Source organism: Calonectris borealis, chromosome 2 (assembly GCF_964195595.1).
Source record: "Calonectris borealis chromosome 2, bCalBor7.hap1.2, whole genome shotgun sequence".
NCBI classification, from domain to species: Eukaryota; Metazoa; Chordata; class Aves; order Procellariiformes; family Procellariidae; genus Calonectris; species Calonectris borealis.
In genome coordinates this window covers 42,754,065-42,770,200 of record NC_134313.1, presented here as the reverse complement: position 1 = coordinate 42,770,200, position 16,136 = coordinate 42,754,065, and the positions used below count along the sequence as shown (strand labels likewise).

At 42.4% G+C, this 16,136-nt stretch overlaps 1 protein-coding gene across 3 annotated transcripts; it reads left to right on the top strand.

The window, feature by feature from the left end:
* Positions 1 to 246: 246 nt before the first annotated feature.
* SDCBP (syndecan binding protein) lies at positions 247 to 16,136 on the top strand. 3 transcript variants are annotated; one of them, XM_075141802.1, is made up of 9 exons: positions 247 to 355; positions 4,519 to 4,584; positions 7,682 to 7,760; positions 10,170 to 10,279; positions 10,604 to 10,762; positions 12,263 to 12,438; positions 13,693 to 13,864; positions 14,429 to 14,520; positions 15,418 to 16,136. In XM_075141802.1, the coding sequence occupies exons 2-9, from the start codon at positions 4,534 to 4,536 to the stop codon at positions 15,470 to 15,472; spliced, it is 894 nt and encodes a 297-aa protein (XP_074997903.1). In that variant the 5' UTR covers positions 247 to 355; positions 4,519 to 4,533; the 3' UTR covers positions 15,473 to 16,136. The 3 variants fall into 3 exon arrangements, with proteins under 3 accessions (XP_074997903.1, XP_074997905.1, XP_074997904.1); XM_075141804.1 differs by lacking the exon at positions 247 to 355 and adding an exon at positions 682 to 787; XM_075141803.1 differs by lacking the exon at positions 247 to 355 and adding an exon at positions 704 to 775.

The window sequence follows — 16,136 nt, the reverse complement described above, 5'->3', positions numbered from 1 at the left end:
ATGAAGAATGCCAGCGGCGAGCCATCGCACGAGTAAAGCAAGCGACCAGAGAGGAGCCGGCCTCGGTGGGGAGCGGAGGCCACTTACAACGGAGCTGGGCCACCGCTGCCCAGCTTCCCACCCCTCCGCCACACCGCCGCCGGCGGAGGGCCCGACCCCGGCCCGGGCCCCTTCCCCGCCCGCCGGGCCCGGCCCACTCCCGCCGCCGCCGCCGGAGCATGCGCGGGGCCGGGCCAGTTCCGCCACCGCCCCCGCTCCCCTCATAGAGGCGCAGCCGGGACCTACGGGAGGCGCCACCGCTGCCCCTCTCCGCGCTGAGGGCCCCGACGAACGGCAGCCGCCGCCAAGGTCGGAGGTGAAGGAGGGGCTGGGGCCGGCTGGCGGGGCCCCTTCCCCCGCCGCCCTTTGTGCGCGGGCCCGGGGCGGCGGCCCGTCCCCGGCGGCGTGAGGGGAGAGAGAAGGCGGGGGGGGGGGGCGCGGCGGCGGGCATGGCGGAGCGGGGAGGGGGCGCGGCGGGGGAGGCCGGTGCCGAGCCGGCTGCGGGGAGAGCCTGGAGGAGGAAGCGGCGGCTTCGCTGTGCCGCTTGCGAGGGCAGCGTTTGTCCCCGCTGCCGCCGCGGAGCCGTGTCGCGCTTCTGCGGGGCGGCGCTGCCGGCCGGCTCGGGCGGCGCATCGCCGGGCCGCGGGGCGGCGGCTCCGCGGAGCCGGCCGGGGAGGGCGGCCGCTGCCGGGCGAGAGGCGCTGCGTCCCCGCGGGGTCCCTCTGGCCGCGGCCAGGTAAGACAGCGAGTAAGTAAACGCCAGTGTGTCCGTCTGTGTCCGCGTCCTCCCGCGGCGCTGGGTTTGGGGGTGTCTTCTGGCCTCTCGTTCAGGCTACGGGGTCACTGCGTAAGGACCGTACTTCTCGGCCGGTTCCTGTAAGGAGGCTTTGTAATACCTTCTTTTTAGACTGGCTAAACATTGTTGCAGGGGTGGAATGGATGTGACATGCCTTTTCGGGCAAGCGAGCCCTCTTTCAGGTCTGAAATGGAGACAGCAGATTTCAGAGCTAAATGTGTAATGAGAGCAATTGCTCAGAGGTTAATTAGGTGTGTATCAGAAGGGAAACACTGTGTTATTAGTGGAGAACACGTCTTGCGAAACAGTTGCTCGGTTCCTGATGTCTCAGCCTGACTGCCGGGAAGTTTTGTCCTGGATCTGCTTTAAAGATGAATTTTTGGGCTGACAGGTTTCTAACTCTTCGGGAAGTGGAAGCCAATGTTTCAGTATAGGTGCCGGCTTTGTGGCCTCCTGTAATCTCTCCATGGGCCACAGGCAGAAAACACTTGTGGGTGGCTGTTTTGTTTTGTTTTTTCCCCTTTCCCCCCAGTATTGGCCACTGCTGCTTTCGGAGACAGCAGTTACTACAGGCTGGCCAGGCTTGGGGTTGAGCTGGATCCCACACTGCCTTCAGCTCTGTGGTTTCTGACCTGGAGAGTGTATCGGTAAGCCCGTCTCCTCCCAGCCATGCCACCGAGGGCAGTTTGGGATCACTCCCATCTGCAAGGCTTCCTGCTGGCAGCCCCAGGGTGTCACGAGTGCTGCCTTTCCACAGGTCTCCAGCCAGTAGCCCGGCACTTCCCCTTGGCAAGCAGGATCTGCTTAGTGGGACGTGCTGACGGGTGCCGGCGGTTGGACTTCCCATCCAAGGGTACTGAGCAACGGGGAGAGGTCTTCACTGCTGGGTTTTGCAGGTCGCTAGCGGAGTTACGACTGTCCCTTCTGCTCTTCCTTTGGTTTTCACTTTTGCTTTCCTAAACACTCGTGCTCCTCACAAGACGTAGGAATATGGAAGTGATCAAGGAAAAATATTCTGGTGTCAGTGTAGATTTTTAAAAGAGAAAAGGAGGTGACTCACATTTTGTGGTAGCCACTCCCTAGTGCATAAAGCCGTTATAGTGCCTGCTGAAACTCGTGTTTATACTGTGAATAACATTGCACAGAAGTTGCTTACAAGATCTTCCTGTGATTACTGGTGGTCCCTGACAGTGGAAATTGTTATTAAAAGGTCATATTTTAAACTAAATACAGTATTTTTGTGGATCTTGCTTTACCTAATGAGGATTACTTGCTACTACTGCCTGTGCAGAAATTGAAAATGCCGTATGCAAACTTAGGAGCTCACTGAATGCAATTACAGCGGTGACAGTTATTCTGGCTATTTAGTTGGAAAACCGAAAATTACCACAAGGGTGAGATTACCACAAGGGACCTAGCCTGGCAGCTCCTTGGTAGCAGTGACAAACACTTGGGTTTGTGAGTCCTCAGTTAGGGAGGGGAGGTAGCCAGGCGTTTGTAAAGTGGCAGGAGAAGCTGCTGGAGTGTCATCTTGTGTGACCCGAGAACGAATATGTGTTTAGCTTTGCTAATACTTTTCTACAGAAAGCACTACGCTCCGCTTCATAAACTAGAGGAAGGTTGAAGTTGCCCGTCTGTGACAAATGTCACTAGTAATTGCGTGCAGAGTGAGACTGGTCTGTGGAGGAGAACTAAAGCTGTCGAGGCGTACACACGCCGGGGTTTGCGGGGTGGAAGCCGGTCACTGGGAGCAGGGACCCAGCAGACCCTGTGCTGTGCTCTGCTGCTGTGCAGATGTCGGAGCTCGCCATCAGCAAAATGCTGCTCCTGTGCCCCTCATCACCCTGAAATGGGGTGACTCCTTTGGGAATGCACTGTCCTTGGCCTGCCCTCTTTTCCTGCCTGCGCGCTGCCGGGGGTGTGCTGGCTTTGAACGTGTGCCAGCGCTCGGACCGGCACCTGGATGTAGTAGGGCAGCTGTGGCGTAGAAGTAGATGGCGAGTCTGGTGCTGCGTGTGGCTTGGCTGGTGTTAGCAGCAGAACGCAGCGTCCGGGCACCGCTTACCTGAGCGAGGGTTTTGCCGGGCTTAGGCTTGTAGTTGCTATTACTCATTTTGGATGAGCAAAAGGACTTGATTGTTTCAGGTTAATGCTGGATTAAAACAGAACTTTAAACTGGTTTTAAATGTGTATGTTTAACTTACAAAACTTCCAGGCTTCAACTGTGTTTGGTTTAGTTGCAACAATTAGTCAAAAATGTCAGTGTCAATTAATTTTTACAACGAACTGGCCACGTGTTCGCAGTTTAGATCTCTGTCACATTTAGGGCACGCTTTTTTGAAGTTTTAATTGTAGTCTGACATGATATTGGAGCTGTCAGGCGCTCTGCTGAACAAGTAGAAGAGCCACTGATGACCTTACTGTAACATGAAGAGATGTCTATTGTGTCGCTGCAATATCACATTAGGCGTCAGTGTGTGTGTTTTTTTTTTTAAAACCAACTTAATATCTGCATGTAGAGAAGCAGTAGCTCAAGTATTTGTGTAGTGTCACTTTTAGTCTGGAATTATTGCTAAGTTGTTACACTAATAAGGACCTCTAAGCTATTCTTTGGATGAGAAAATGAATCCCCAAACCAAAAGCTTTTAATAGGGCTGCCTCATTAACTGTGTTCTCAGTGCATTGTATGACTTCCAAAACTGTATCGCATTTTGTTGTCTTCTGTTTCTGTCCCTCTTCCCCCCCCCCCCCCCCCCCCCGCTTAAAATATTCCCATATGTTGATGTGAACTGTTTTATTATGGTTTTGAAAAGTTCAGCTGACCTCAGTGAGAATGTGAGTGAAGGAGCTCTGGAAAATGAGATTTCCTAAAGCCTCAGGTGCCCGGCTCTAGCAGAACTGGGTGTCAGCATGGTGCCTCAGAGGGTCATGTGAAGTGGGTTTTTTGTTTTTGCTTGTTTTCTTTTCCTGGGCTTTTTGTTTTATTACTTCCTGCTAAGTTGTCACAGGGCTCTCCCAGCATCACATGAGAGCCAGCCTGAAGCCTCCGTGTGATTTGAAACTCGCAACTCGCCACTGACTGAATCTGGCTGCTTTACAGTCTCTTGCTGCAATTAATGTGTTGCAAATGGACATGGGAAGCCAGTTCTCTTTAGTGGCTTCTTACTGGAACATCAGAACTGATGAAAGTCTTTACATGCTTTGGATAACAGAGTGAAAGCTTCTGCAGTTGTATATAAAATACTGTCCCAGTTGGGAGGAGGAGTAGGAGGAAGGTGATTAGATTTTTCCTCTTAACCCTCATCATCATTGCATCCTGACCTGCTAAAGTCTGTCTCTGCAATACTTCATGTGAAATGGTTTTCTCTCTATAGGCTTTCTCGTCGTTAAGACCTGAAGTTGGATAATGCTAAGTATATTAAATAAAGCCTGTTATGCAAAGGCTATTATTGATAAATTCCATTAAGACTACCCATTTAATCTATTATCTGCAGTGCCAGGTATCTGTAGTGCTAAGACTTGCTGGTCACAGATCAACTGGCTTGCAGGTCACAGATCACTTATTTAATGCTTTATGTCTGTTTTCTTTCTCTCTCTCTCTCTCTCTCTCTCTTTTTTTTAAAGTTGTAGTCCTAAGTAAATATCTCTGATGGCTAACCCTGTTTTGTCTTCCCTCTACCCAGTGAGACTGCATCAAAATGTCTCTCTATCCTTCCTTGGAAGATCTGAAGGTGGACAAAGTTATTCAGGTATGGTGGGCTTTAATAAGATAAGTTTTGATGACAATAATACATCTGATGATATTTAGTCCAGGGAAGGGGGACTTTTATTGTAGGTGATAGTTTGTTTTACCATCGCACTCTAAAAGGGGAAAGACAAACTGTTTACTTTGTAGCTTGATATAATATGATTAATGCTTATTTTACCACTGTTGGGTATATTTATTTTGTTTTATATATTCATTTACGGTCATTTGTCCTTAATGTGTTGATATGTTTTGGTTTTTTTAAGTATAAATACTTGGTCTTAAGTAGGCAAACATAGTCAGTCTCTTCTCATACTTCAGCTCTGATGTGATGAAATAGGTATTGACTGAACTGGTAAACCTGCTGTGTCTCATTCCCAGTGTCCAAACCTGTGGCAGAAAGCTTTCGTGGTCACTTAGGCACAAAAAAAGAGCGCTGGCTCTCTTAACGTCATGTGGAATCACAGACTTGTCCTCTAGCTATCTCATGGTAGCGGCCAGTTCTCTCATTACTTCCAAGATTATCACATTTGTGTAAAACCCTTTATGTGTAAGAATACTAGTAGCTTTATTATTAGACAGGTTGAGGATGAAAAAAAGTCTGTGAAACAAAATAATGAGAAACATTTTAATGGATAAAAACTCTATGAGGAATTTGACATGAATGTATTTTATGAGGAGTTTCCTTGCTTTCTTCAGCATTTTACCTAGCTTCCATTTTTCTTTCCTAAACTTAAACTGGATTCCCTCCCAGTTTGAACAACAGCAATGAGTTATTTTAAGGTGGCTGCTGCTTCTGTCCTTGTCCTTTTTGTTGGGAAGCAATCAAGCAAACTGCACAGAACAGCTTATTAACTCTCCTGTGCTGGCCCAAGTGGAGTGCCTCAGTCTCACCTGTGTTTGTATGTGTGGTGTGGGGCTCTTGAAGTTGTGGGCGCTGTGTTGGGATTTCTCCTTGACGTGTCCACCCACTCCATTCTTCTTATCTTACCGAAGTCCTTTATCTACAGTCAGGTAATGCTGAACTGAAAAAAAAATATCCTGGAGCCAAGAATGTGCTTGTTCAGCCTTTTGAAGATAACTGCTAGAGTTTATTTACAATTAAAAATATTAAATGTGGTCTTTCTAGTGCATTAAATTTTGTGACCACTGAATGAAGCAGTGAGGAAATAGAAGTAGGGTATTTCTATGTTGAGTCCTGTAAACCTTGAGCCATAGATAAATGTTCTGTTATTTTATAGAGCAGGGACTCGTCTTGTATCTTGTCTTGCCCATATGCTCAGCAGGGTTTATGAACTTGGGCAGAGTGCCTTGTTCATGACCTGTAGTCTATTGTGGTGTTTCACAGACTTGCGTAAGCCCTGTAGAGGTTTCTATAGGGAGCATAACAAATTGTTCTGTTAAGCTAGTTTAATCATTGGTGACACTGTGATCTCAAAGGTCAGTTTTCTGGAAATCAGTTCACGCGGGACAGATGCTTGTTGTCATACTTAAAAGTGACTGTCCACTCAAAGTTTAAATTAGGATTTCACAAAGTTCTACCACTTGTTGAATGGGATGTCAAGCAAGACAGCCTGTGAGAAAATTCATGTGGGAGCGGGAGGGGAGGGAGGTAGAGCCAAAAGCATTTGGTTACAGACCCTCAGTGTAGAGGCTTGCGTGTTCTTCTTGCCATTGCCAATGGGGAAGATTGCCCTTCAGCAGTTAGGGACAGCATCTCGCTCCTGCAGACCGTAGTAGGAACTAGGAGGGTAATGGGCTGTCTACTGAGAATAGCTGTGAGAGAGGGGAAGGAAATACTGTCGTTGCTAAATACCATTATTTCAAGAGTAAGCCGTTCCATTTTCACTGATATTTTTGGTAGCAAAGGCTAAATTATTTGCCTCTTCCAAAAAGTGCATTATAAAAATGCTGTCTTTTTAAATATGTCTGAGAGCACTCTTAGGAGAAAGGAGGCAGACTATTGAAAGACAAAGTCTGTATCCAGAAGAAGTGAGTCAGATTAAAATGACTGCTGGTTAAAACAAACGGACTTGTTACATTAAATACTCTAACCTTTTCTTTTTGTCCAGCATTTGAGTTGGAGGCTATTCTTCTGAATACATCTGATATTGATAAATAATGAGTCATTCTTGCTCTGAAATCTTTTTCTAAAAACAACTTCCTGGAGTACAGGACTACGAACTCTTCTATTTTTAAGCATGGTTTCCTCAAAAACACTGAGTAATTTGACCGTCATGTTGTGTTAGGTGATTTATGTGTCCTGTTCAGCATAGTTTCACTATGCATTTAGTAATTTCCCCCCCACCTTTGACGTTCAACCTCAGGAAGGCTATTGGGCAGCTATTTCCATCATACTTAACAGGCCTCTGTAAGGCAGTGTCTTTCACTGGTCATGGTTACACAAGGCCAAAAAAGTAGTAGCTGAGGTATTGAGAAGGAAAAAAACTGCCTTACTTTAATACGGTCTTTTATATTTGTGAGTCAGTAAGCGATATAGGAACTAAGCTTAATGCGTTCACTGTAGTGGCAACTTCTGCAGAAAAATCATCTTGGAGGTCCATTTCTTTCAGAAGGTATTAAACTAGTAGCATTGGACTGTGTGGAACTTAACTTGCAACCTATAAGGGACTGTGGCAGAACTCATGAATAATGCTTGTAAATGGTGAAGAGATAAAAGTGGCTGCTATCCAGCTGAAAAAAGTAATCATACAACACTCTGCCAAAGGTCATAGCTTAAAACTTAAAGTTATAAAGCTTTTTCAGCCAAGTTTAATATGTTCTTTTAAGGAGATCTTATGCTCTTTAACTTGCTTAATGACAAAACCAGAACAGACTGACAGTAAAGCCTTTCTGCATTAATACTGTAGCCTTGTCTCTGAGGAAGATACAAGTTGATCTACCGAAGTAGTCTGATACTACTACAGCATATTGTATTGAAGTTATTTATTTCAAAGAAAAAGATTGACTTCAGAGCTTCAAGATGAATAGTAACTAGCATGAACAAGAAAAAACAAAATACTTAGTCTCCTGGCTGCATAATAAAGATTTTGTAGATTTTTGTTGTACAAGATAACGTACGTGAGTTTCTTTGCTTTTAGGCTCAGACTGCCTTTTCTTCAAATCCAGCTAATCCAGCAATCTTGTCTGAAGCTTCTGCTCCTATTCCTCATGATGGAGGTAAGCTCATGTACTGTATAGTATCCTAATGTTGTGGAAAGCGGTTATGAAAGCCTAAAGTTACAGTACAGTCAAAAATATTTATAAATATGTAATTCTATTTACTAAGGGTGAGACCATGCCCTTTTTGGAAAGGCCAATACGCCCCCCATCGCCCCAAACCACCTTGGTAGAGGCTCTATAGGAGTCAAAAAAGTGTTTGCTTATAAAAGGAAGTTGTGGCAAACACTAACCCTTCTAACCTTTTCCAAGTCAGCCTAACATAACAAGGTCTGCTGATGGTACCATTTGAGTTCTTTTTAACTCTTACCTCAAAAACTTAGTTGTCCTTATTTATTAAGTGTATTTTTTTGTGAGCTGTAGAGAGCAGCATGAGTCTGAGTGCCTTTCCTTTCCATATGAGCTTACTTGGGAACAAACAAACATGAATCTCTGTCAATAGGGAAGTGCTCAGAATTTAATCTTATCAGGCTATCAACATAAAGCTTCCAGCAGATTTTGGGATCAAATGTCTGATGGGAAATCTATCAGACCTAAAGCTGAATGACTTGTACCCATTTCTCCTCCTTTTTTCCCATGCACATGTACATCCACAAAGGTGCACAGGTATGTCTGAGTGCAGAGCTCTGGGCTGGTGATTTACGCTTGGTCTAAGGCCTAAAACCTCTAAACAGCATGACCAGCAGCAGTGCTGGAATAGCTGTCAAGAATGCTGGTGGATCAGATATTGGAGCTTGGTGGATGTAACTGTGTCTCCAGTTCTCCTCCTGGCACTGGTGTGTCTAAGATGACTTTAAGGCAGGAGTTTGGATAGCCACCAGAGAGCCACCTCTCATAGATCCTTTCTGGAATAGGTACTTACGTGGCCTAACCTCATAGACCAGATTTAAGTTTGCTTCAGCGGTCTCTTCTTGGCAGCATTCTTTCTGCTGTCCCGAGTTTGAATTCTCCTGCAATTTTTGTGTGTGCTGGCCAAATGACATAATTTTGACATCACCTTGTGTGTGAATTGCTTAGGAGCTATGTGTGGCTGAAGAGCAATTAATCACTTGATGTATCCCAAAGGAAGGAAGGCCTACACATGCAGGATGTGCCAATCCTGCTGGGAATACCTCCATCCTGGCAGAGGCAGGAGAATTCACAACATCAAGAGCTTCTGGATGTTGTCTGCTATTTGGAGGTGTCTCTGTTTTGAATGAGAATGTAATGCAGGCAGCAAAGATTCATCCTGTGTTGCGGTCTTCAATGAAGAACAAAAGAGAAAAATGGAGTAGCTGCAGAAGTCTTGTGCAGCATTGTGTATAATCCTAGGGGCTTGAAAACACAAGCAAAAATAGAAGAAATATTCATTAAAAGCTTATTAATCAATACTGGTGAAACTACAAGCTGATAGATCAATCCAGAAATAAGATCAGACAGCTCTCATGTGAAGCAGCATGCAAACATGACCACTGAAAATATTAAGGAGCAAAAAAGTCCCTTGTTTATACTGGAATTCACCTTGCAATGACCTTTGTTCCTGCCCAGAAAGCTTTCTGTTTCTGGTCAAGTGTGGATTCTTACAACAGCTGGTTTTATTCATGTACCCATAGATGAACAGGAGAAGCCTGAGCTTTGTGAGCTGGGGAGCCTGCTTGCTTCCAAGGCTGTTCTTTGCACCACCTTGCTCTCCGAGCAGCCTTTTCTGTCCCCACCGATTCGGTGAGAACGGCGGGTGGACCCTTAAGAGTTCTTGTAACTGCTGCTTGTTAAATGGCACCAGTGGAATGTCAAGAGCAATATCAAGCTTATTTCCAGAGTGGTTTGACTCAAGGTCTGACAAGTCTGTCAGTTTAACTTCCTTTCCTCCCACTCCCTGCACCCCGCTCCTCTCGCGTGTAGAGGAATCTCCTGCTGGATATTTTAAGGGCCATGCTTGTTTTGTCTTGTGAGAAGCATGTCTAAAACAACTTCATTTTGAAGCTATGAGAAAATGACAGCCACTGTCTTATGAAGACTACTGACGTAGGCTGCGTTGTGCACCTGACAGCCAGGAGGCTGTCTTCTGCAGAAACTTTACCGTGCCTGGGATCTGGAACATCCTCGGCATGGATGCCTCTTGAAAGTGCTGTCTTGTACTTGGTGGAAGGTCACTGTGTGCGTATGTGTGATATGAATTAAGAAACTGACACTAAAAGTTCTCTGTAAGCAATTTTTCTCAGAAGTGCTGCTTGTCTGGTTACTTTTCTAAGCTGGGCTAGAGTAACAGTCCTCATTCAAGTGGGTCTTCCATCGTAATTCTCAAATTAAATACATTACAGTAGCACAAGATTTTTTGAAGTAACTGCACGTATGAAAGCAGTAACTGCTTGTTCTGTTAAACCAACAACTGTATTGATGTGGTTTTTTTGTTCTGTTTTTCTCCGATAGGCTTATACCCCAGACTGTATCCAGAACTTTCTCAGTATATGGGCCTGAGCCTCAATGAGGAAGAGGTGCAGAGAAACCTACCAGTGGCAGCAGCTGCTCAGCCACAGGGTGTAGGTACCAGTCAAGCACGTTTGAGAGAGCAAAAGCATAAGGACTAAATGTATATCTAGCATTCTAGAGAGTAGACTACTATTTGTCTTAAGTACCATACTTGACTGATAAATGATTTGTTTTTAAGTAACAGTGCCTATTTTAATTTGGTCTTAAACTGAGCAGTATATTTCCAGTGTTCGGGGTGGGTGGGGAAGAGCTGGTGTTGTGACTTAATGTGTGTGTTGTTTTTTTTTTTTTTTTAAAATATCACTTCGTATAAACTGACGTATAGCTATTTAAAAAGTTGAAACTAAGTTGTCTGGCTATTTTGTTTTAATCAGCAACTGGTGACACGACCTTCTACTAATTACATGGTAGCTCCAGTGACTGGAAATGATATTGGAATTCGCAGAGCAGAAATTAAGCAAGGCATCCGCGAAGCAATTTTATGTAAAGATCAAGATGGCAAAATTGGACTTCGCCTTAAGTCTGTTGACAATGTAAGTATAGAAGCTTGCTTTTGCCTATAGAGATCTTATTGCTGGATTAAATTAGTAGTGAAGTTAGTGTATGGTCACAAACTTGTCTTCTGTATAAAGCGTACTTATCTGTTATCAGAATTTTAAAATCCTTCATGAGATCAGTAACTAGATTTCCAGCTGTCTGGACTATGATCTAAATTTACAGTGGCAATTTACTTCCATGTGTTTTACAACACCTGAAAAATACTTGTAACTTTTTTTCTCCACTTCAGAGCATGAAATTGTCCTTGCGGTGCTGCTGTGATACTTGTTAGCAGTTCAAGACTTCTTGTCTCTATCATTGTGGAAGCACTGAGCAGTACTTAAAGTTCAGCAGTATGCAGAGAACTGCCCATGGCTTAGAAGCAGCTCTTTTATTGATTCTTGCAGCGTGTTGCTGGTGAGAAAAGTAAGGATAGTGAGGGTGTCATCTTACCTATATGTAAAGAGTAATTTCAGACTAGGCTTTTTTGAGTTTCCCTTAACATGAACATAGCTGCAAGAAGATCCTTAAACCTGCTCTGGAGCTTCTCTGTTTTGATTCTCAGCATGGAAAATGCTATTCTGTTTGTTCTTTTTTTATTTTTCTTTTTTGGCAAGGCCATTTAATCTGAATGTTTTTTTTTAAAAAAAAAAATTGTTCTCAAGGTTTCATACAGGGTTAAAGTGTTTTTTGTAGTTCTCCTAACCCAGGAAATGCTGGGTTTTTCTCAGAGCAGCATGTTTTTTGGTGTGGTTTTTTTTTGTTTGGTGTTTTTTTGGGTTTTTTTTTGGTTTTTTTTGGTGTGTGTTTTTTTTATCCCTCCCACCCCCAGAGGTATTATCTACAGTTTGCCTCGATATGCTTTACTTGGTTTTTAGGGGTACTTTGACTAGAAACAGGTTTGTAACACCTTGGGCTTTTTTTACCCGAGGTGCTAGCAAGTCATAATCGATAAAAAGTTGAAAACTAATGGGGTTGTGAAAGAAGGAGAAATCTGCCATAGGATTCCTAGCATTGCTGATCTCTTTCTCCAGCTATATATAGACTCTGATGTCTGGCAAAGGAATTATTAGTTAAATGCACAAGGAGATATGCAAATCTACCACTAGTCTGTCTTGATCCAGTTGTTCATATTTTTTGTTAAAACAGAATAGTATTTACCCCTTTGAGTAAGACTTTAATGTTATGCTCGTGTCTTTTTTTTTAATGTCTGGAGATCTAGACAGAACAGATTTGCCCATTTTTGAACTTTATTCTAGCATTAATTATCTGTCAGTCTCTTAAAGACATCTAGAAATGGACTGAAATTTCAAAAATGCCTCTTAAGGAGAGATACTTAGCCAGTCCTTCTGTCCGTTTGGTTGGTATTACATAGAGCATGGGAAACTTTAAAGGGCTGTGTGTTCTGTCACTGGTCTTCATCTTTAAGGAAGAACTTCCTCTTTTATTTTAATTTATTTTTATTTTTACTCCCTCCCCTTTTTTCTCTTTTGTAGGGTATATTTGTCCAGTTAGTTCAGGCAAACTCTCCAGCATCCCTCGCTGGTCTGCGTTTTGGGGACCAAGTTCTGCAGATCAATGGTGAAAACTGTGCAGGATGGAGTTCTGATAAAGCGCATAAAGTTCTGAAACAGGCTTCTGGAGAAAGGATTTCAATGATCATTCGGGACAGGTAAAGCTAACTGCAGATACCGATTGTCATTATCCATCTCGGAGTAATTCTGTGGGGTTTGGGTCTCCCCTTGCTTGAGCAGGACTGCAGGTATAACAAAATGTTTGTCTGTGTACTTCAATAGCAAAGATCCTCAGAAATGTTCCCTTTTGTGGGGAACAGTCAAAATAGTTGTTAACTTCTAAACTTCCAGTGCACACTTGCCTGGGCATGATGAGGCATAACATTTTTCAAGGTAAACTAATGAGGGATAGCACAAGTCAAATTTAAAGTCTGAATTCAAGAGTTCTTGCTTTTTTCAGATACAACTTGACTTTTGCTTATACTAATTGAAAAAAGCAATAAAAGATGGTACCAAAATATTCGCTGTATTAATTAATACATTTGCATTTTTATTTAGCATGATAGTTTTCTTGTGAACTGTTGTTTACGTATGAATTAATGACAGTTTTGCTAAAAGTATGCTTGATGAACCAATACAGATTTTTAATTGTATTAAATAATGAGCTTGTAGCTAGTTGTATGTAGCAATAATAGGTCAGATTCAACATAAGGTCTGTAGGCTATGAGAAGACATAGATACATGACACGACTAGGTGTACGTCTCGAAGCTTTTTCAATGTTCATTCTTTAAGAACCAAGTTTGACCCACTGGAGGACATGCTACTTCTATCAGGGCAGCTACTTCTATCATGTGTTGAATCAAAATACTGTGGTAGTAGATTCCCTGCTCTGTTTACCGCTTCTGTGCCCAACTCCCCACCCCCTTACTGGATTTACTAGCTTTTTAAGACACAATTTAAAGGTTTATTGTCTGTAAAGCAGTAGAAACGTTGTTGGGGAAGCCTTGTACTCCAGAATCCCGCGTTCTACTTACAGTTGTTAAAACTGCCTGCGCTATTTTATCTACCTTGTAATGTTTGTAGAGAAAACTTAATTTTTAATGGACATTTGTGTTTGATCAGTTGTTGTGGTGGGTGGGTGGGTGGATGTTGTATGGGATTTTTGTATTATTGTTAATCCAGATGGTGCAATGTCTGTAGAACAGGGAAAACATGAAAGGTTTATAAACCACTTATTAATATAACAACATTAACCAAATGAAGTTAAACCCAACTACTTTTCATTGTAGTTGATGTATGAGTCTTTAAAGTATAATTACTCTTTGTAAGTCAAAGATGCTGAAATAGTGTGTGGTTCTTTCTGTGGTTTAGAGGACTAAAAACATGGTCTTGCATTTTAAATGTCTTATAGGCCTTTTGAACGAATTATTACTATGCATAAGGACAGCACCGGGCATGTTGGTTTCATATTCAAGAATGGAAAAATAACCTCAATAGTGAAAGACAGTTCTGCTGCGAGAAATGGACTTCTTACAGAGCACAACATCTGTGAAATTAATGGCCAGAATGTAATTGGATTGAAGGTAAAATAAGTAGTATGTGGTGGGTGTGGATAGCTGTGAGCTTTTTGTGTGCATATAGTAATTGTGTTTTGGAGAGGGAAAAGGATTGTAATGTATTGTTTAATGCTCATAAAATAAAAGTAAGTCATGAGAGGTAACTTGATTGGAGAGATATGTATGTTTTGAGGCTTCTTTGCAATTTTCTATCTGTGTAGGCAGGACAACTCCTCCTCTTCCTCTCTGCCTCTACCTGGCTAGGCTGAGCCTCAGTTTTTATCTTTAGTCAAACTTTGCTGGCAAAACAAAGAATAAGCTTCCTCCTGCCAGGCTGTGTCAAATTCTATTCGGAATTCTGTGTGTAATGCCTGTATCCCTTCTCTAGGCAGTTCGTGTAAGATGCTGATAACCAAACATCTATGAAGCAGTATTGCAGGTTCAGTGATTTGCCCCGAAGGTTAAATACTCCAAGCAAGGAGTTGTGGGTCTCTTAAGCTGCATGAAATGTGTCTAGAAAAAGCTCTTGAACTGCTGCTTTATTATTCAGCTTGAGTAATGTTGCTCATATGACTTCTTATTTAATAACAGGACCCCCAGATTGCAGACATCTTGGCAACAGCTGGAAATGTAGTGACCATTACCGTCATGCCTTCCAGTATTTATGAGTATATAATAAAGAGGTAGGTAATAAACAAAGCAGCCATGGTGTTAATTATAATCAAGTTGATACTGACTATTTTTTGTAGGTTAAATAAAATGTACTCATGGTAAGACCTAATTACAAACTTAACATGAAGGCTAGAGAGGGGGTGGAGGGAGTCTGAAAATTTGCTGAAAACTTGCTTAGTCTGATGTTTTAGTCAAACGGGTGTATTTTGGTTCTGTTTTTAAACTATTCATATATTAGTGATACTCTTTTGCCTTTTCTTCTCTTGAAAAACCCTTTTCTAAATGTCACTTGACTGAATTTGAGTTTCCCAGAACTTTCAAGTAGTGGATAACACAAGTATTTGTTACCTTGTAACAAAAATGTTGCTTCTAGTGCAACTAATTCTGGTGACGCAAACATCATTTTTGGCAGGGTACAGTTCGTTTTTACTAATCCTTTGGCAGCAAATGGCTTTCTACAGCTAAATCTCTCCTGCAAAAATATGTTTTTGAAGTTGCTAGAAATTAATAATGCTTCAGGTATAATTGAGTCTTTTTTTTTTCCCCTTCCATTTGGTATGTTCTTTCTACAAAACTGTTTTCAGTCTAACAGCCGCCTTTTCCCCATGCCCTCCTTCCCTCATTCTTGTGATACTACTCTGCTTGCACACATGCTCATGTCCTGAAAGATGTTGGTAACACAGCTCAGTTACTAATAAAAAAGTTGAGTATCGTGCACTTCTCTTCTGTGTGTGCAGTTTGGTGCAGCTTTCTGTAGCAACATATTCGTTGTCAAAAATCGTGGAGTAAAAGGCCAACTTTTAAAAATTGTATTAAAGGGCTAGTGGTGACAAAGATACAGTGATCAGAAGCTTTAGTAGTTTTCTACAGTTGTCTTACAAAACTGAATGCCTCTTCCTTTTCTTTAGGATGGCAACTAGCATTATGAAAAGCCTGATGGATCACTCTGTTCCTGAAGTCTAAACCTGCATGTGTGTGTACATATATGTCATGATGATTCCACTAAACTTGGGCTATTATACTCAGTGATTTCTTTCTTCTGCACACGAGCCTTTCTGGAGGCTAAGAGAAGATATGCTGCATCAAGCATTTGCATCTATAATGGCTGGGAATGTTACAGTTCAACATATCTCGTTTATTCACAAACTGTAAAACTTGTAGCCTTATATGCTTGACAAATGTGAAATTCCAGTTGTGTAATGACTTCTTTTCGTAGGCCTTTTATTTAGTTTACTACTACTATAAGCCATTGCAACTAAAGGAACCAGATATCACTTGCAAAGTTATGTGTTGTTACCTAGAACAATGCTGTGCTTTGTATGTTTAAGACAAATGAGTATTTTTACTGCTTTCTGTTTGCAAGAGTAGATTTGAAATAGTGTATTAGAAGTATGGCTAGTACTAGTTAATTTTTTGTTCTAGCAAATACTGTTTACACAAGAATGCCAGCTAAGCTGAATATAGCTAAAGGCATCATTCAGTAAGTAAGCATATTAAATCGAAGTAGTGTACAGATACTCAAATCTTTTTATTACTTGTTATACAAATTGTAACTAATATGCTTATCTCTCGCCTTAACCATGTTCTTAAGGATTCAGAAATAACCAAATAAATGACTGAAACTTTA